General features: G+C 58.8%; 2 protein-coding genes across 2 annotated transcripts; both read left to right on the forward strand.

Annotated features, from left to right (window-relative positions):
- Positions 1-114: 114 nt before the first annotated feature.
- Positions 115-2,593, forward strand: HTATIP2 (HIV-1 Tat interactive protein 2). The gene is made up of 5 exons (XM_068416851.1): positions 115-321; positions 395-502; positions 583-720; positions 1,450-1,511; positions 2,067-2,593. Exons 1-5 carry the CDS (start codon positions 148-150, stop codon positions 2,290-2,292), a joined length of 708 nt encoding a protein of 235 aa, XP_068272952.1. The 5' UTR covers positions 115-147; the 3' UTR covers positions 2,293-2,593.
- A 5,265-nt stretch (positions 2,594-7,858) lies between these two features.
- RGS5 (regulator of G protein signaling 5) lies at positions 7,859-20,515 on the forward strand. The gene is made up of 5 exons (XM_068417043.1): positions 7,859-7,971; positions 13,625-13,735; positions 15,707-15,768; positions 15,888-16,054; positions 16,568-20,515. The coding sequence occupies exons 1-5, from the start codon at positions 7,928-7,930 to the stop codon at positions 16,727-16,729; spliced, it is 546 nt and encodes a 181-aa protein (XP_068273144.1). The 5' UTR covers positions 7,859-7,927; the 3' UTR covers positions 16,730-20,515.
- Positions 20,516-21,001: the final 486 nt, after the last annotated feature.

Here is a 21,001-nt window from a genome sequence, read left to right on the forward strand (position 1 = left end):
TCCGCTGCCCGTGCCGCCGCCGCACGGCCGGGAGCAGGCCGGCTGCCCCGGCAGCGCTCCCCGCGCAAGCGGAAGGCAGCGCGGCGGCAGCGCAGCCGCTCCCCGCCCCGGCAGCGCAGCCGCTCCCCGCCCCGGCGCTCCCTCGGCATGGCGGCGGGCAGCGGGGCCGGCGGCGGCGGCAGGGCCTGCTTCGTGCTGGGCGCCTCGGGGGAGACGGGCCGGGCGCTGCTGCGGGAGCTGCTGGCCCGGCAGCTCTTCGCCAGGGTGACGCTGGTCGGGCGGCGCCGGCTGAGCCTGGCCGAGGAGACGGGGCCGGCCGTGGTGCGCGGGGCCGGGGGCCCGGGGCGGCGGGGGGCGGCCGGGGCGGGCGCGCTGACCCTCGGCCTCCCCGCAGGAGCAGGCGGTGGTGGACTTCGAGCGGCTGGGCGAGCACGCCGCCGCCTTCCGGGGACACGACGTGGGGTTCTGCTGCCTGGGCACCACCAGGGCCAAGGCGGGCACGGTGAGTGGGACCCCCGAGGGGCAGGGCTCCTGCCTGCCCGCTCCCCGCCGTGCTGACCCTCCGCTCCCCCGTACCTGCAGGACGGCTTCGTCCGGGTGGACCGGGACTACGTCGCGCAGGCGGCAGAGCTGGCGCGGGCCGGGGGCTGCAAGCACTTTGTCCTGCAGTCCTCGCGGGGGGCAGACCGGCACAGCCGCTTCCTCTACCTCCGCGTGAAGGTGAGGGGGCAGCTGGGGTGGGCGCCTGGTGCTCGCGCGGGAGTCACGAAATACTGGGGTGCTCGGGGTCCTCCTGGTGCTGGGGGACAAGGGAAGGGGGCTGGCTGGACAGCTGTGTGACTCGCTTTGTCCGAAGCAGCACAACACCTGCATGCAGCATCCATCTCCTTCTTCAAACCATAGAAAGACCCGATGGGGTCTCCAGCCCAACCCTGGCTCCCTGACCCCAAGCTGAGGTGGCTTCACAGCTAGATGGGGAGGCTCAGGGCTGTGTCCAGGTGGGACGTGAACTATCCAGGGGCAGAGAGCCCGTAGGCTCCCTGGGTGGCACCATACCTGTTGTGAAAGCTTTCTTCCCTGTATGTTGTGTGCTGCAGCCCCCAACATCTGCTGGACTCACCGCTGTCTGCCAGTGTCTTGTGCTGGGCCCCCCAGGCAGGACACCGTGTCCAGATGCTCTCAGGAGCACCCAGTTGCAGTTAGCGTGATGGTTGCAAGGGTGCGCTGCAGACTAACGGTCATGTCGGTTGTGGACACTTGCCCCCACACTGCCTTTTCCTGGGGAGCTGCTCGCGGCCCAGGCCGTGCCTGGCCTGTGCCAGCTTTGCGTTGGCATTGGTGCCGTCCTGCCCACGGCTCAGCAGCTCTCTCCTGCCAGTTCACGGGGCGGCAGGCATGGGGCTTGCAGTCATCCTTGTCTCCTTTCATCCTGCCCGACTGCTCTGACAGGGAGAAGTGGAGAACCTGGTCCAGGCTGTTGGCTTTGATCGCTGTACCATTCTCCGGCCAGCGTGAGTAGTGGTGGAAGAGAGAGGGCACAGGACTCGGTGGAGGGTTGCCAGGGCAGCAGGGTGGGAGATGGAGAAAGGGAGAAAGCATGCGTAAGGGGAGGGCTGGGGAGGGAAGTGGAGAAAGCCACCAGCTGCAAATGCAGCTCCTGGATGACCACACTGCTTCCCAACGCTGCAGGGAGCAAGCACAGCAGTTCCCACAGCCCGTCCCAATGCTAGTGTCACATGCCATGCAAGGAGAAGAGGCTTGGGTTGAAAGCAGAGGCTGGGGGACCTAGGTCAAAGCTTACCTCCGCGCAGACCTTGGCCTTAGGCAGGGGGGACACTGACCTGCATCCTTGCAGCTGTGCTATGCTCTTGCTGCCTGGGAAAACTGGCATCCTGGCTTTGGCAGCACTACGGGGAGAGGAGTTTAGTGTCCCAGGGCTCAGCTCGGTCACGTTTCGGGACCCTACCAAAGCCCCATGGGCCCCCAGTGCAAATGGAGAGCCCAGCCTCTGGCTTTTCCCCGGGAGCTGGTCTCGGCCTGACCCACCTTACCTCCTTGCTCTGCAGGGTCCTGCTGTGCCGGCGCCAGGAGTCGCGCCCCACCGAGTGGGTGGCCCAGCAGTTCCTGGGCCTCGTGGCTCAGGTCTTCCCCACCGCTTACTCCGTGCCTGTGGAAACGGTGGCCAGGGCTATGGTGGCCTGTGTGCTGCAGCCGGGCGAGGGGAAGGTAGAGGTGCTGGAGAACGGGGCCATCCACGAGCTGGGAAAGGCGGTGCCACAGCAGGGCACGTAGAGCAAAAGGGATGAGCAGGAAAGAGCTGGAATCAGCGTTCAGCTGCTCTTCTGGGCCGAGGGTGATCGCACGTGTGGGAGAGGAGTGGGGTGCTTGCATGGCTAACGCGGAGATGGAGGTGCACTTCTTACCATGGCAGCTGATTCTGTCAAGGGATCAAAAATGCAGGTGCTGGCTGGTGGGTGAGGAGAAACGATGTGCTCTGCTGCCTGGATCCAGCATGCAAATACGGGTAAAAATGGTGGAATCCAGGCAATTTCTTGAGTTCAGGCCTTAAATAAAATCCTATGACTGGTCTGTTTGTGCCAGCTTTGTGTTTGTCTCCTGCACGTTGCCAGCCCGACCGCATCTGTTCACAGATCCTGTCTTTTGGTGACGCTTCAAGGACTGCACGCAGGCAAGCAACCGTGCTGCAGACGGACACAGGAGAGCAGAGACGGCGCGGAGCTGGCTGTGCCAAGGCTGTGCCCGCAGAGCGCCGTGGCACCAGTGCCGCTGCGATAGCGGAGCTCCTGGCAGCTCAGCAGCAGCTGCTGATGTGCCAGGGGCGCTGATAGGTCTCTGCAAACACACAGCATGTGCCTTGTCCTCACCCATCTGCTCTGGGTGCAGAGGGGCCAGTGCAGGGATGCTGCCGTTCAGATCCAGGCTGTCACTCTAGTACCTAAAGTAGCATAAACACCACGCAAATACTTGCATTGACTTGAAAACACCTGTCACCGCTGGCTCCTCTGGGCTTTCCTTACGGACACAAGTGAACCAGAGCTCAGCCCTGTTCCCAAGGGTGCTCTGTGTGTGCAGGAGGTGAGGGGTGGGCTTGCCCCTGCCCTAGTGCTGGAAGGGGAGTAGGTCCCTGCTGCGGGCACAGAGCAGCGCGGTGTCCCGGCCACAGCCCTGGCCGTTCTCAGGCCTCGTGCTCGGAGTCGAGGGACTTGGTGGCTCCACAGCTGGGTTGCAGGACTTACATGACTCCCGAATTCCCAGCTGGCCAGAGTCCCAGGGTTCCGGGTAACGCTGCTTTCCAGGGTTTTCTCCTCTTCGACCTCACCCGTGGCTCCTGTGTCAGTGACTTGGATGCAGCAAGCGGAGGGAGCCGGGATCCCCCATCTCCTTCCTTCTACACAAGCATTTTAATCATCAGGCTGGACCTCAGAAGCGTGGTGGAGGCAGTGGGATGGTGTAACCCCACACTCTGCGGTACCCGAGTGACTCCTGAACCATGCACAGGGCTTAGTTCAAAGGTATAAAATGAGGGGCCACAGAGCCATAATTACTGATCGGACTGTCCTGGTGAGAGCAAAAGCAGTAACTTTAGAGTAATATTTAATGTCAAAAGGGAAATGAGAGGTAGGCTGGCCTTAAAAAAAGGTGATGTGCTTACACAGGGGAGTGGAAATAAACACCTGAAGTGGCAAGACCTTAAAAGAAGTGAAAACTGCATACAGATGAGAGAGTAAAAAAAGAATACAAGTTCTGGAAAGTTACAGGTGAAAGGCAGGCCACAGAAGATTTGAGGAACGCATCCTAAAGGCATAAAAATTAATCAATCATGACTGTGAGAAGCAGAAAGTGCTCTGAGGAGCCTTGGGGACAGGATGTGATCAGGCTCTACGAGAAGGAAAGAGCCATCATGGCAAAGCTTACTGAGTTACTTGTGTTGGCCTTTGCTGTGAAGGAACTCACACGAGGTTCATTCCTTAGGGGACAGGCATTTGCATGACTGTCCCAAGGCACTGGGGGGGTGGGGGGGCAGGGGGAAGAAAGATATTTTTAACCCCATTTTTAGAACACACGGTGAAAAATCTGCCAGAAGGAGTGCTCAGATGAAGGGCCAAATACTCGCCTGGGTGAGAATTACAGCGATCCCTCTACCAAAAAGCCAATGGTGTTAAATACGACGCTAATTTTTAAAAGTTCCAGTGGGAACCAGGAAACTGCAAAGCAGTGAGGCTGCCTTCTATAAAAGGCAAGTTGTTAGAAAGGATAATAAAGTCTTGAAATAGCAGAGCCCAGGATAAGTCTGGTGTAATGGGAGGTTCCACGTGGCTTTGGAGGGGGCAGTTGCAAGGCACAAACCTCGAGCGCTCTTGGAGGAAACCAGCCATTGTGTACACAAGACAATCTGGTCCTTGGAGTGCACTTGGATCTCCAAAAAGCTCTCCCAGAAGGGCTCTTAAAGAAATTAATCTGTCGTGGGAAGAAAAGGAAGGTCTGGGTAGTTTCTTATTGGAAATATTTTCTTAGCGCTCTAAAGCCTTGAAATGCACAAACCAAACATTTCTTACTGGACAAAGGTCTGCAGAAAATACAAGCTATTTCTGGGTAACCCTTGTTTCTCTCAATGGAACATGGTTTCTTTTCCAGTGTTTCAGATAAGTCTCTGCTAAAATGCACAACTCCCAGCGCATGGTATAGCTTCTTTATGACCCTCTTGCGTGAAGCTTCATCGCTCATTTTCAACCTCAATTTCCCCAACTTGCTCTGTGCGTTCATTAAACCCCCACCCTAGGGCTGTGGAAGAGATTATAGAGGTCACTGAACTACAGCAGAGCCATGGGACCAGGCGAATTGCCCACCCGGGACTGAAAGAGGTAAAGCAGGTAGAAGTTTTTAGGGGACAGACCCAGTTTCCTCCATGGGGTTTCACGGGGCAAAGCTCCCAGCTCCCTGGGGCAGCAGGAGGTCTGCAGAGCTGGGGCCGTGTCCCCGGCGTGCCTGGAGAGGCTGTCTGCTTCCCAGGGGCACGCAGCCCTGGCCCCAGCTGGAAGGAGAGCACATAAGGGTGCTTGGTGTCTGCCGGTCAGCATTCACACTAACCGCCTGGTCCCACACATCTCGGCTCCCCCCAGGATTTCCGACGCCGACTTCATTACTGAAGATTAATGAAAAAAAAATAACTGTTCCCAACGGCTCAGCAGCTGAGCGTGAGGCTGGAGGGGTTTCCCATGTGGTCCCATGGCCCCGCAGCCCTTCCCAGCCCAGCAGCTGTGAGAACCACCGGCACCTCTCACCCACCCGTCCGTGCTGAGAGGTGCTCAGCTGGCAGGCAAAGCGCCCCCCAAACAGCACCTCGACCTCACAGGAGCCTTCCAAAGCAGCCACCGAGCTGGCAGGCACCGACCCGGCACTCGGGGTACCCTGGTGACAACCCCGCTAGCAAACGAGCGGTCCTGACATGCTCTCTGGCCCCGAGGGCAACTGGCACAGCCCAACAGACCTGCCGAGCTCGCAAGGCTGCAGTGTCTCGGGGAGCTGGGGGGCTGCACCCCAGCTACTGGGAGAGGGGGCAGCTGGGCTCCGGGCTATCCCCAGACTGGGGCGAGGCACCTCCATGCTAATAACAGAGCCTCCCCCCGACCCCTCTAGTGAAATGGGCAAAATGATAGCAGTGGTGAAGGGTACCTCCATCCTCTGCAGCTGCCCTTGCTCCCCTCCCGCCTCTGTGAGGCACAGGGGGTTGGTGGGCACGTCAATGCCAGGCAGCAGGAAGGGGCAGCCCCCCCGTCCAGCAGGTCTGGCACCCCTGCTTGGGTGCAGCTGGGGGTCTCTAGTCAGCACAAACCCAGGGAAAGGTCATTCAAGCATCTCATCCTCTGAAACTTTCATTCGATTTCCATTACAAGCCAGTAAAAAGCTACCCCAGGCTCCCCAGGGAGGCACGGCTCCTAGCAGAGCTCTAGCTTGCAGTCACTGCACACTCACACCGAAACACAGATGCCATTTGCTGCATAATCCCAGCACAGCAGAAGACAGGGTTGTGATGTAGGTCCCAAGTCTACCCAGGAGCTGGAGCCAGGCACACCTCTGACACAGCTGAGAAGAGAAATAGAGCCCAGGGCTGAGCTTAAATACAGCCCTGGGCTGAGGGTGCAGGTGTGGCTCATCAGGGCAGTTAAGGCCATTAGTGCCCTGGGAGTCTGGACAGCCGGGTTGGGAGCAAGGTCTCCTACTCCCAGCTGGGTGTTAAACAAAGCACTGACATGCACATTTTTAAAGGCACCCAGGCAGCTGAGGTCAGGGACAAGCACGTGGCAGGTTTTCAGTGTGAACCCCAAGCCCACACCCCAAGCAGGATGCCCAGGGGATGCCCTGCCTGGGGTGGAGGCTGAGCGGAGCCGCATACCCTCCGGGCACCTGTGCAGGAGTGGGTGTAACTGCACAGGCGCCGGTGTGGGGTGGTAAAGACCCGTGTTGGTGTAAGTCCTGCTACACCAGCTGCCAAAGAGTGGGTGCTGAGGCCCATAGCTGCCCTGCGTGCGTTTGGGGGCTATCCCCTTGTGCTGGCTTTAGTCTGGCCGCGCAGACCCGGCGATGTGCGGTGCCCCAGGTGACCCTGCCGAGGATGGGCTGTCACATCCCAGTTGGAAGCCCGGAGGGAAATGTCCGGGATGGTTGCAGTTACCCTCTCCGTCCCAAGCACTGCTGAGCAGCGTGAGGAGTGACCCCATCGCAGCTGCTGGCTGCAGCTCATTCTCTTCCTGAGCGGCCATGGGGAGTCACTGGGTCAGGGCTTTGGCTACAGGCCCCTCGGAGCCAGGCTGGTCCCCGGCTTTGCCATGATTTGCCCCTCAGCAGGCAGCCTCTGGCTGGGGTTGCACCTACACTGTGCCTGGGTGCCTGGCTGAGGCCGGGAGGAACTCATGCCACAGATGTCACCACCATAGGGAGGCACCGTCTCCGTGACTGCGAGTTTTGGTAGAGCAATCAGAGAGATCTTACCCCAGCCAAGAGAAACACCGCGGCGCTGTGCAGGACCCAGGCTTTAGGGGAGCGAGGGGCTGCGTCCCACTGGGGCAGAGCCATGCGGGGGGAGGCGGGGACCAGTCCCTGCTCAGGCCCCACGTCCCATGTCACGGGTGGCTCCAGGCTCTGGTGGGTGTTTTACTGCTCTGAAAGAGGATGGAAAAAGGGTCCCAATTTTCCACCTAACAAAATTCTGGCTGGGAATCCTTTTTGGCCTCATCAAAGTGTCACTGTCAGATAAAACCAGAACATTTGCTGTGATTAAAAGATTTATTTTTTTTTTAAGCTTACATCAAAACGAATGTGTTCTGGAACAAAAGTCACAGTTACCCCCCAGCCAATAACCACTGTTGAAGCTGCGGATATCTTGACATTAGCCACAGCCGTTAAATCAACAGCAAGACTTCTCCTAAGCACTTTTATTTTTATGAAAGCGATATTTTCACTGAAAAAAAAAAAACAACCCCACTTGAATGAAGCATTTCTCCCTGGCTCTTCTAAATACTGACCCAGAGCCTGATATATCATTAAGGGGAAATGCTGGTGGGCTTCCTGAAGCCCCCCCAACAGCAGCTTGGCCCTTCCAATTTGATTACCTGATCTCACCTCAAAAAAAAAAACCACCCAAACAAACAAACAAACAAAAAAAAAAACCCACATTTTTTCCCCCTCCTGTGAGCTTAGAGAGGAGAAAACAAAATCCAGAAGCTGCTGGGGCCGTGGCCGGCTGCAGCGGGACGGACGGCATTGGTTACGGGGCTGGCGGGGGTCCAGCTCCCGGCGCTATATAAGATGTAGAGGGGGGAGCTGGGCTGCAGACGGAGCTGCTGCTGCCGGCTTTAGCCATCGCTCGGGCTCTTCTCGCGGCTGAGGAAAACCACAGCGTGCCACGATGTGCAAGGGATTAGCAGCGCTGCCCCACACGTGCCTGGAGAGGTGAGAGCGGCCAGCCTGTGCGGGGCGACTGGGGCAGAGGGGCTCTTCCTCCAGCACGTCCCCACGATGGACGTCTCTTATGGGGACTGGGATCGCCCAGCTCTGAACTGGGAGGGAAGGGAGGCTCTCTGGCGAGGGGTCAGTGGGTTGCTGTGAGTGGCTGGGACCCTCGAGCAGGCAAGCGCTGATCCCGTCCCAGACTCCCCACTCTGGTTTGGGAACCTCTCTGCTGGGGAAGTCCGGGCTGCCCCAAAGCACCCCTCAACCTCAGCCGCTCCCCTGTGCGGGCCCGGAGCAGAAGCACGTTGTTGTCAGACCTTAATATCTGCAAAATATGTGGGGTGGAGGAACAGAGCAGGAAAGCGGTTGTCTTTTTGAGGGGAAACAGTCCTGGCTCCGGAGTGCCTCAAAATCCTTTTAACTGCCTGCGTCTCCCTCACATGCAGATCAGCCAGCCCCAGCCCCACTCACGAGGCTCAGCTCTGTGCAGAGCACCTGCTCTGCCCTGCTCGTGGCACCCATCCTCATCCTCATCTTCATCCCCCTCCACCCTGATGCTTGCCTTGAGACCTGCCCCAGGCAGCGGCGGTGCTTCCCAGGCTGCTCTCAACCCCTGGGACGCCGGGCAGGCTCCAGCCCTGAGCCATCCCCATGCTGCTCGAAACTTGCCCTCTGCCCCGCTCCTGTGGAGCTGCAGGGGCTTTGGAGGGGGTCCCGTGAGCAGCAGAGGTGCAAGGGCAGCCCCTGCCCGAGGCTGGGGTCTCCCTGCGGCAGCAGGGCACGCCATCCTTCACCCGAGGGGGAAACACAGTAAAAGACTTTGCAGGTGAATTACCCAGCGAGGGTTTCCTCGCAGCTGCAAATGCCTTGGTATTGGTTTTTAGACGAGAGCAAGGGTGGTACTCTCTGTCCTGGGGGAGCTGGAGAGAAGTCCCCCTTCGTCAGCTGAAGCTGTGCCACTGGAGGCTGATGCTGCTTGCCCCGAAGAAAGGCAAATTCCCACCACAGGCACGAACAGGAGTGTGGGGCTGTGACCATTTCTTTGTTTGAAATGCGCCTGTTGGCCATGCTCGTGGCCCCATGCTCACCTCACCTGGTCCCCTGCAGCCTCCTGCGCCGCGGGCAGCCAAGCTGTACTCTTCCAGGTGTGGGTGGGCCACACATTTCTGCTCTGCCGTTGTCTTTGTTGTCACTCTTCTGCTACTTTCTAATACTAAATTGGTTTTTTCCCCACTGCTGCTGTGCTGATGCTTTCATTGACCTCTGTCATGCCCTCAAATCCTCACTCTTGAAGGCAGCTTCACTGACACTTTTACACGCAGAGTTAGGACTGGCTTTGTGCTGCATCCATCGCTCTGTATTGCTCTACGAGGGATTTCAACAGCTGCTTCACTGCCAGTCTCACGACACCTTCCTGCGGTTCCTCACAGCTGCTCCCCAGGTGCTGTACCCGGGCAGCACGGTACCTGCTGCTCAGCCCTTCTCCCCATGCCTGTGCTGTGTTTAACAGCACAGTCCCAGCCTGTGTTTCCCCTAGGACCGTCCCCACCGAGGAAAACACACCACGTCCCCTACGCGTTGGGTCCTGCCTTTCCATGCTGTCATCCATGAGATGACCTTCCCTGTTGCAGCTGCCTGGGGTCTGGAGAGCCCATCCAAGGGCTGCTGCGGACCCAAGGGGCTGGTACCCCCTGACTCTCCCCAAGGCACGTGCTTGCTGGCCTCTTCAGAGAGGGCTGATAGGTTTGAAGGAATCTCTTCCTACTGCCAGAGCCGCATTGACTCCTCTCCAATAGACCATATTTGTCCATGTGTCCACCACGGCTGTCTGATACAGCTGCTGACATGCCCATACAGTATCACACTCGTAGCTTTATGGCTCCTCAAATCCCCCTTGGAGCCTTTTGCCCCTCAAGGGGCATTCCCTGTGGCACCTCCTTGCCCTTGGGCACAGCAGCAGCTTTATCTTTCAGCTATAGCTTTAACTTCTTTGAGCTTCTTTTTTTTTTGTTTTGTTTTGTTCTTAAAGCTGGAGGCTCTCCTGGCCCTCCCCAGCAGCCTTCTTGCTCTTGATGTGTTTGACAGAGCCCATATTTTCTTTTAACGCTTCTTGGAAGCTGTTTCTCAGACTTTTTCTTGGCTTGCTCCCATATGTCCTCACGCTTAACCTTCCACAGTTCACGGTCCTCTTGCTTTTTCTCACTCGGACGTAGCTGGGGGAAGTTTGAAGGATGCCTTTTTGTTTATAACTGCCTTTTTTTCCCCTGCTGTTTAGCCTTTGCTGAAGTCTTGCTTGAAAGCTTGCAATACATCTGCTGGAGGACGCCAGGATGATATCTTTAAATAGTCCTTCCCTCCCACCAGCCTGCAAGCGCTCAGCCTTTTTGGCTGTCCTTTCTCGCTTCCTTTCCACAAGCTTCCCCATCTCTGCTGTCTCCCCATATCTCACTAATGCCCCACAGCTGAGGACTTGCTCAGGGTGGGGAGGTTCTTGCTGCTGTCCCCACACCGGGACCTGTGGGGCTTCTGCAGGGTGGGCAGCTGCTGCTGATCCACAACAGCCCCGTGGGTAGAGTGGGGACGGAGCTGCCCAGGGAGCCCCATTGGGAACAGCAGGCAGTGGGGCTGCAATGTTGGTCCAACATCATTCCAGGAGAACAGGCTGGGGAGAAGCCCACCTAGAGCCCAGCCCAAGGGAAGGTGGCCCCAGGGTTGAGCTTAAATGGAGCCCCCGGCCGTGGGCAGGGTGTGGGGCTCACCTGGGGCTGCTCAGGGCCATTAAGGCCCATTATTGCCCTTGGAGCCTGACAGATGGTGGCCATAAGTCACTGCCGCAGGCTGGGAATAGGACAGCAAGGTTTTGACCCAGGTCTCAGCGTTACCCAGGACGGCGCTTACTGCTGCGTGAAGCTGCCGTCAGTTGCATCCAAATCTTGCACGTGTGTTGGCCTCATCTGCACCAGGGTAGGGGGGTCCTCAGGTCCTGCTCAGGCAGTGACAGCATCCTGGTCCTGCCTGCACACCTCGTTAGGCCGTCGTGTGTTAGTGTGCTCTCAGTGCCCCTGCTCCCAGCACAGCCCGTGTCTTCCCCCTGCCTGTTTGAGACCCCCACCCCGGCACCCACCATCCTCGCTGCAGAGGCGAGCGAGCCCCTTCCCCCTTGCTCTTCACCCCTGCCCCTGCCAGATGAAACCCCCGCAATTGGGCACATGGTCCGATCGCCTGGAGGGACCATCCCCGGGGCACAGCACCCGGCACTGGCAGCAGGTCGGCCATGGCTGTGTCCCCAGCGCTGTCCTCCCAAGCGTGGGGCAGTGGCAGGGAGAGGGACCACACGGCAGCTGCATTTCTGCTCAGCCCCTCTCTGAGAGATGCTCCCCGAGCCCACATGTGCCCTTCCCTGCAGGGACCTGTGGCCACAAGCACAGATGTCTGGGAAAGCAGAGCTGGGGCGGGGGGGGGGGGGGAGCCTGTCCTGCCCCCTTGGCTTTCCCGGGGCACCCTCTGCACCCACCCATCACCCCAGCGCTAACGAGGCTGTGGCTCCTACCCCCTTTGCCCGCTCCTCCTCGCTGCAGCTGTGCCATCCGCATGGGTCGGGGCCGTGCCATGGTGACCCTGCACAGCCGTGTCAGGCAGTGGGGTGCCAAGGGGCACCCCGGGCTTGCAGGAAAGCCAGCCCCAGGCTCTGGGCATCAGGAGCCAGCACTGGCTCAGAGTGTTTATCCACATTTTATTTATTTATTAGAGGGAGTGGGATGAATGATGCATGGCAGCATCCCTGTCCCAGAGACACCTCGGTGTGGGGAGCGTGGGGACCGCATCACCCTTCACCGGAGGTCCTGGCCTTTCCAGGCAAGATTCCCGTTTTCTCAGAAGCACGAGCACCAGAAGCCGTCCCTGGAGCAGCTGACACTCCCCGTGAACACAGCTGGGTTCCTGGGTCTGCGCTGCCCCCAGCTGCGCACCCGCTGCAGGCGGCCGTGCCGAGCCAGGCTGGGCTGCACCCGGGCGAGGGCGGCTGGCGGAGGCAGGTGTATGCAGCACCAGCCAGGGGCAGATGGCAGGTGGAAAACCAAAACGCAGAGGGAGTTTTACAGGGAGGGGAAAAAATGGAAGGAATGGAAATGAAATAGCAGACGTAGCAAGGGAGCGATCGCCCACAGAGGGCTTGTGAAAATAAACAGCAGAGAGAAGCGCAACAAGCCCCGACGCCGGGGAGCTGCAGCCCGGCTTCGACGGCCGCGCCATGGCGAAGACACTGAGCCCAGCCAGCTCGGGGAAGCGGCGTGACCTCCTGCTCCCACCCACACCCTATGCCGGTGAGCCTGGAGGGCACCCAATGCTGCTGTGCCAGGGAAGAGTCCTGCCCTGCAAAGACGGGGCTGGAGGGGTCCGTTCTCACCCTTTGTTTGTTCAGCCTTACGCAGCACACCTGAGTTTCCCTGCAAAATCTCGGCTTGCTGTTGCTACCAACACCGAGCTGCAGCAGAGGGGAGCCTCCTTGGTGCCTCTGGGTGCTCAGGAGCACGCTGCAAGTCATATTGCACAAAAGGGCACATTTTGGGAGACAGAAGGACCTGCTGTCAAGCCCCAGGACTCCTCTCGTCTATGTATCCTCCAAATGGATGAAGGATGAAAGATGGAGGATGAAACTCCTTTGCTTCAGCTCCTGAAGCCCTTCTTCCCTCTCTGCCCAGGGAAAGCAGCACCTAGGAGTTACCTGTTTGCAGGACCCTTCCCGTTGCAGATATAAGGCTTAGCACTAGCAGGAAGCACAGTGGGTTGGTGGCAGTGCGCATTGGTGGTGGTCCCCAAGAGAGGAATAGAAAAATAATATAATCCTAATAAAAGTGCCTAGAAAGGAGGCAGCCCCCAGCTGTGGGTGCTTGGGAAGGTCAGGGTTGGGCACAGAGCACACCGAGGAGCGTTTCACCCTGATTTTGGCAAGTATAGAGGTGCGTGCTAACCTACGTGTCAGCAATAGCATCCCCCGGGACAGGGAGGATGTTGGCTGCGTGGTGCTCGGGTGCTCGGCAGCAGAGCGCTGGGCTGGGGGCTGCACCGTGCATCGCTGGAGGCAGAGGCAGCGACCTCAGAAAGCTCAGGGGACATGACAAGGACAGTTTCCTGCTCCCTCTGGCTGCAGACCAGGACCTGGGGAGAGCACCCTGCTCCGGAGGCCATCAGTGCTGCGGGGCTGGCGGGTGCAATGCGGGATGGGGCTCAGCGTGGGGCAAGCACCACCATGCAGCCCAGCACCCCTTCATCTCCTCGCCAGCGTCTCCTCGGGGCACATCACTATAGAAACTGAGTGCTGCACACACGTACGTCCCCTAATCCGTGCTCAGAGCAGCCGCCAGCTTCGCTGATGCAATTATCGTGGCCACAGATGGGGACAAAGCAAAGAGATCGAGATCAAGAGCTACCGCCAGTTCTGAGTGCCCAGCTTGAAATGCCTCAGCCAGGCGCCTTGACAGCACCAGGGTCCATCTGTCAGTGTGTCATTAATCACATGGCTTTGTGCCTCACCAGCGGCCGTGCCGGGGTCTGTGCCGGGGTCTGTGCCGGGGTCTATGCAGGCGCAGGGCAGGGACCATCCCCACTGCCCCATGCCTCTGCCTGACCTGCCTCTGCTCGTCCCCTCCCGCAGGGCCAAGGAGATCAAGACCAAGCTGGGCACACTGCTCCAGAAGCCCGACTTGGCCATTGACTTCATCATCCCCTACCCGGAGAAGTCGGAGAAGCCCCCCAAGGCCCAGAAGTGAGTACTGTGCCAGGGCAGGCTGTGCTGGCACCCGTGCCTGGCCCAAGGGGCGGGTGTGAGCCCTTTTGGGATGCAGAGGAGCTGAAGCCCTGCTGTGGGGTCCGGGGTGGGCGCAGTGGGCTGGACGTGGTAGGCAGCTCGTGGCACGCTCCTCCTGACCCACTGGCAAGGTGCGGACTCCGGGAGGTACGTCAGGGCAGCATGAGACGTGTCAGGCAGTACAGCTTTATGGAAGCCAGATTTCTCACAGAAACTCAATTTACATTCGATGAGATTTCACGTTATTCGATGAAGGTTTTGCCAGAGGCAGATGGCACTTGGACTCCTCCGAGTCACCCACCCCAGCCCAGAGGTGCCAGCCTTGCACAGCCCAGGGGCTTCGGGGCGGCAGCGTGTCCCCGAGCTGGATGCACAGCCCCACGGCACGATGCCTGGCTCTGGGCAGCTCCATGGAGATGGCACCTTCTCACCTTATTGCCTTCATCCTGCCCGCTGCGGGGCTGCCCCGCGGGAGCTGCCCGGGGCAGGCAGGGCCCCGACGGACGGCACGCTCCGCACTCGGTCGCTGCTGTGCCACTAGCTGTGGTGTCCCCATCAGTTGATCCTGCCAAAAGCCGGGGAACACCTTCACTCCCCACTGGCTGGAGGAGTTGTTTTCTCCCGCACTGCACCGTTGCGCAGCTCCGGTATCATTCACCCGTCAGCATCTCGCTCACTGTTAATATCATCCCTGGGACAGTCAGCTAATGGGAAAGTGAATTTGGTAGTTGCCAGGACGTCTGGATTGCGTTGGGTGGCGGCAGTGATGCTCCCCCTCACTGGGGGTGGGAGATGCCTGGGAGGAACACGGGGCAGGGAGAGCTTTTAATCCTTGACAGCAAGTGCAAATGTGATTCGGAGTTCCGAAAGTGACTGATCAGAGCCCCATCATGGTCTTTACTGGTGGGCGCTGGTGGTTTGATGACAAGCGAGGGCTGGATACCCAACCTGACTGAGCCTTGCATTGCTGCCGTTCTCCTCTCCCCGCTGGAGCCGCCTGGGCTGGGTGGGAGCACGTGCATTTTCCCCACACCTACCACTGCAGCATCAAGGCCCCCAGGACTGGCATGTTGTCCTGCCCGCAGCTCCATCCCCATCCCCATCCCCAGGGATGCTCTGCTCACTCGGAGGGTTTCAGCCCTGACACGTGCCCCTGCGGCAGCAGAACAAGCCTGAGCGCAGTGCAGCCCGCGGGGATGGGCAGCAGGGCAGGGGCTCGGTCAAACTCCTCTGGGCTTAAAAAACCCCCAAACCCTCAAACAAAAACCCCCACAACCATCTTTAGTCACATTACAAGCATTGCATTTAAAAAAATATTTTAAAAAAGGAAAAGCAATGCACATGAAAAACATAGAAGGTTTTCAGTGGGGAGGGAGGGAGCGAAGGCCAGTGTCCTGCCCTGCTGCGGGGCGTGGGAACGGGGTGGGCGGGCTGTGGGAGTGGAGGGGTGCTGACCCCAACCCCGGCAGCGCAGGGCTGGAAGGATCTGGCCCCTCTGCCCCCCCACCCCACTCCTGGCGGGGAGCATCCTTCCCCATCCCAGTGGGAAAACATAGGGATGCTTCCCAGCTGCCTGCAGACCCTCTGCCCTGCCCTCCCGTGCGCGGGCGCTGGGGCAAGGAGGGGACCCGCGGCTGCACGGGGGACTCGCTTTGTGGTTCAGCCACGTCTCTGCTCACACACGGGGCAATTTGCCCACCCAGCCGCGTCCTCACTTTCCCTGGCACCCAGCTCTCCTCAGGAGGAGGGTACTCATGGTGCGATGCAGCAGCATCCCCACTGCTCCACCATCACCCCCGCTCTGTAACAGTCTCCCCAGCTTGTTGCTCCACTCCTCCCTATTTTTAAAGGAATTACTTAAAAACTTAGAGCCCAGACCAGGGCTGTGGGGTGAGCATGGACCACCTGGGCTTTCTTTACTCCCTTCAGGCCATCACCGGAGGAGGCTCTGCAGTGGCACGATTCCCTGGAGAAGCTCCTGCAAAACCCCTGTAAGTTCACATCCTCCTGTGGTCACGTTCCCCCATCCCATGTCCCCACCTGGTGCTCAGCAAGGGCTCGGCCCCCCTGGGACCCCGGGTGCTCAGTGAGGGCTTCCCCCCCCCCCTAGACGGGCTCGCCAGCTTCCACAGCTTCCTGCGCTCAGAGTTCAGCGAGGAGAACGTTGAGTTTTGGGTGGCCTGCGAGGACTACAAGAAAACCAAGTCCCATGTGAAGATAGTGGAGAAGGCCAAGAAGATCTACGAGGAGTTCATCCAGACCGAGGCACCCAAAGAGGTCAGTGGCCGCAGGGCAGGAGATAGTCCTGGGAGGGATGAGGCGGCTGCCCCAGTGCCTCCATCCCAAAGGAGAGGGACGGCTCCAGGGCACCTTGTATCATGACTGAGGGGCTCGGAGGGCTGTGCCCTCGGCAAGGGGCAGCTCCATCCCCACGGGCTGTAATCCCTCCCTTCACAGCCCCGGTGCCCCTGTTTACATGCTCAGGCTCTGCTGGGCTGCCTCCTGCCACAGGCACCTCCAGCACTCAGCTGTCCCCCTCTCTGCACCGAGGGCTCACATTAATCATAAGTGATGACAGTTTACACTAATCCTCCCCCCAGAGTTAGCTTTGCTGCAGGATAGACCTCATCCTTACAGACTGCCGCAAATAATTCCCCCAGCTAAGTGAACCTGCTTCAGTGCCTCCCCACCTTTGCATGGTTGTTGGTGGGACAGAGCAGGCGAGGGGAGATGCCATCACCCACCCCTCACAAAGGCAAGGTCCCCATCCCTCTTACACTCCCATCACAGGTGAACATCGACCACTTCACCAAGGCCATGACCATGAAGAACCTGGTGGAGCCATCACCAAGCAGCTTTGACATGGCCCAGAAGAGGATCTTTGCCCTGATGGAGAAAGACTCCCTGCCCAGATTTGTGCGGTCGGAGTTTTATCAGGAGTTAATCAAGTAGCAACGCGGCAGGGCTGTGCGAGGCATTCCCCGCGGGCGGTCCCACTGCTTCTGCCTGAACACCTGCCCCTTCTCCTGCAGCCGCTTTGCTTCCTCGATACCACCCTAGACGAGCACCCAGGGGCATTGCTAAACATCTCCCCACGTGCTTTGCACTGTCAGATATCCTGATGTTTCCTTTCTTACAGTCTCTTTCCTCTCCCACAGAAGACCAATTAGCAGAAACCCCTGGTGGGTTTGGAATCCAGAAGGGCCATGGGGCAGCCCCAGCCCCACAGCAACCGGGAGCCACTGGGGCAGCCGGTGTGTCCCTGGCGCGGTGGGGCTGGGCTTTAGTCAGCGGCTCTGAGCCGCCAGCTCTGCCTTCTCAGCACATGACAGTATTTCTCCCGGTTTTGCCCATACCGCTGGTTTGCCCCAGGCTCTCTCCCTCCTCCCAGCTTCCTGGGGCGTTGCTGGGGCTTCACAGGGCACCCTGCGGGTGCTCCCCTCCGCACCCAAATCCAGCATGCCTGCAGCCCCAGGGCGCTCGGTGGGGCACATCCACCACAGCTTTGGCATCAGCTTGTCTCCAGCAAGCAGCTGCTCAGCAGGCACAGTGATGGCTGTACGGCAGGGCCGGCTGGGTGGCAGAGGCGGCTCTAGAGCAGCGATGGCAGAACCGGGAGCCGCACGGCTGTGCGCTACAGGGAGCACCTGGCCGGCGCGAGGGGTGGGCAGGGCGAGCCTGCGGCACCGCTTCTCCCATGACTCCCCTTGGAGCCAGCCCTGAGACGGCCTGTTTGCTTCACTCTAGACAGTAGAGAGGCTAAAACAAGATCTGTTTGTTCAAAACACCGGGACTGTTTAGCAACGCAGACCTCCCACTCGCTCCAACCACTCGCGTGACATACCGCGCTCGCAGCCCCAGCCCATGCCCGTGCCTACGCACAGCCCTAAGCGATGCTCGTGGCTGCTGGCATCGCAGCTGCGGGTGCTGCCGCAGCCACTTCTTGCTCCAGCTGCTTCTCTCTGCAGTAGGCAGGCCACAGCGACAGCTCTGCACAAACCCAGCCGAGGGGCATCGATTAGAGGAGGGAGGAGAATCATGCTGGGGGAGAAAAAGCTGCTAATTGCAACTGTTCAGATCCAATTAAAAAAAAAACAACCCAAAACCTAAATCCAGACCCAGACCCAAACCTATCATTAGAAATATGAAAAATAAACCCCTGTCTTCTTGAACAGATGGCAAACTCTGCTGAGTTTGGGTAGCCCACACCTCTCTCTCCTGTCCCCTCCCATCTGCCCAGGACATGTGTTTCCACAAGGCTGCCTGTTTAAAAGACCAGCTCTCTCCAAATGACTCAAAGCCAGCCCACTGGGCGCTAGCAGAAGAAATCGCACTTGAGGATGGGGCAAGGGCATAACGTGAAAGGCAGCTGGGGTCTCACTTCAGCCTCGAGGCGAGGGCGATGAACCCCCTCTCCCTTTTGTCCCTGTGACGCTCTCCGGTGCAGCGGGGATCGACCTGCCCAGCCGTCAACCTGACAGATGAAGGCAAAATAACGAGCGACCGCGCTCGCAGCAGCACCTCGGACCATCCGCCCTCCTTCAGGCTGCTCCACCGCAACTGCAAGTCACGAGACTCTGTGTGAAATGCAAGAACATAAACAACGGGCCTGCCAGCCTCTTAAAGACTTTCAAAATCTGATCAAAACCCCACCAGTCCCAAATATTTACATGTTGTCACTATGGTGAGGAAGAAAAATACATCCCAAGCCGCAGGAGGAGGGCTGCGCTCTCCAGGGGAGGCAGGGGAAGGATGGAGGCCATTGCAAACGTGACTTTTTCCTCTGGAGCAAATGGCCTGGGAAAGTCGGTGCTGGCATGGCAGAGGGTGATGCTCGCGGGGCATTCCCTCGGGGTGAGTGCGGGGGGCGGCTTGGGCAGCCCGAAAGAGCTGCAAGGGAGCCCACGGGCAGCAGGAGGGTCCCATCAGAAGGGTGCAGGGTCCCCCGCAACACCCACTGCCCAGAGCTGGAGGGTGACAAGGGGGAGGCAGGCGCAGGGCTGGGCGCGGGGCTCGGCCAGCTCTTCTGCTGCGGGGTGCTCTCACCGCCGCCGCCCATGCACGCTCCCCGCACCTGACATCTCCGTAAACTGGTGTCAGTAGAAGTGGGTTCAGCATGTTCAAGCTCCCTATTTACAGCGTGACTCAGAGAAATGTGAAACCAAACAGGCTTCCCTGCAGAAAGACCTAGATCTTTCATTTTTACTTAATCCTTTGGCAGCTATTTCCAGATACCCTCACATGTTTCGCAGTGAAATGCCAACACTGACGCCGTCGAGGTCGGGATGCTGCTGGAGGCTGGCTTGCTATGCGCCTTCAGAACCTGAGATGTCACCAGCTGCGACAAGCGACGTGTGGGGCAGGGAGAAGGTGTCTGGGTATGTACGTGCTGAAAAGAAAGGCGGAGGCTGGATTCAGGAGAGATGAACCAGCTCTATTGCAAATCCCTCCCCAGCTCGATTTCTGCTAAAATATTGGAAGTCTGCTTTAGGGGGTGATTGAACAGGTACCAGTGAGCTACCAGATGCTGTAAAATGTGACTCCTGAAGCATTTTGGAGCTCTTGGGAAGTTGGGTTTGTGTAGAAGGGTCGTTTGGCTGATTACTCGGGCAGGCTCGCCCCAGAAAGGCAGCAATGCCTGTACCCACCCCACGGCCGAGCCTTCCACAGGCCCAGAGGTATTTACTGTCTGGCTGACACCAACTGTCATATTTCTGGTAGGAAATAATTCATGTATTTTATCACTCTTGCTCTCATGAAATTTGGCATATGTATGAGCACTATATACACAACATTGTACACCTGTATCCGTATAGCCATATATAAGTATACACACACACATACATACATACTGCTAATGTGGGCATCGGGATCCTCAGCGAGTCAGAGTCAAGAAACAGAGTTCCTGGATGTTGTGCTTGGGGTCTGTCACAGGGATGAGTGAGCGTGGGTTCAGCGCAGTCCCAGACCCCGTTGCGGGAAACCTTGGCCATCCACCTGTGTGAATGCAAAGATGCATCTTCCAAAACATCCTCCGAAATCACCCTGTGCCCATGGCCACTGGGTGCCCGCAGCCCTGGCACGTCCTAGCACCCGGGCTGGCACAGGTGGCAGGTCTCGTGCTCTTCAAGGGACCCCAACCCCTGCCGTGGGGCAAGGCAACCCCACGCTGCAGCCGGGGTCCCCGGGCACCAGGCGCTGCCTCTGTGCCTCCCCGGTGCCTGCTCCCCACCATGGGGACATGCAGGGGACGGCTCCTTGCAGCTCCATCCCTCGGATTAACGCCGGGGGATCGTTTGCTGTGTGTTTTCTGTGACCCAGACCCTCGCACCTCACCGGCCATGGCGTGAGTCACCAGCTGTCCCCCTGCATGCCGAGGCAGCCCAGTCCCAGCCCTGGGGACTGCCAAAGCCTGCAAGGCAGGGGCAGGAGCTGCCCACTGCCCACGGTGGGGCTGAGGGTGTCCCAGGGCTCGCCGAGGCTCACCCCAGTCCTTGGTCACTCTCTGGAGGGTGCTGGGTGCTGTGGCCAAGGGCTGGAGCGAGGTCAGGAAGGGGGATCAACTCCTCACACCTGCAAGCAGAAGGTTTACAGTCTGACGTTCTCCGTGTGATTTCCACTAGAGATCTTCATGCAGGGAAGACGTGGGGTGCTGGTGTGCACTGAGGAACTGGTTGTGTTAACCCATATTCTCGTACCACTCAATAATCCACACATAAACATGTATTTCTGCTAGTATCTCGATGGACTATTCATTTTGTCTCTTTGCACTGAAGGTGCAGCGTTTCCTTACCCTCTACAGGGCACTCCCAAAACTTGTGCCCAAAAGCCCTGGCAAGACCAAAGGTTTTTGAGAGCTTCTGCTGCAACAGATGCGGTGGTTTCTCAGGAAACTGAAAAGGAAATGAAAATGTCACCCCAGGAGGCTGGTCCAGATGAAACTCCCAGCCCCAGCGTGGCATGGGCACCCCCCGCCCCGCTGCCTGGGTGCTGCCTCGAGCTTCAGCTCGCAGAGTTGGCTCACACTCTGAGAGCAGCCGTGGTGCCTGCAGGGGCAGGGGCTGGGGGGCCTCATGCGCACCCCAGCGCCTCGGTGAGGATGGGTGGTCCCTGAGCTCACTGTCAGGCACAGCATGGACCCCAAAAAGCCCAGCATCCCCCAGGCTCACGGTGCGGAAGGTATCTGAAGCATATAACGGCTGTTTGATCTTTCCGTAATTCAAA

Source organism: Nyctibius grandis, chromosome 21 (genome assembly GCF_013368605.1).
Source record: "Nyctibius grandis isolate bNycGra1 chromosome 21, bNycGra1.pri, whole genome shotgun sequence".
Taxonomy (NCBI): domain Eukaryota; kingdom Metazoa; phylum Chordata; class Aves; order Nyctibiiformes; family Nyctibiidae; genus Nyctibius; species Nyctibius grandis.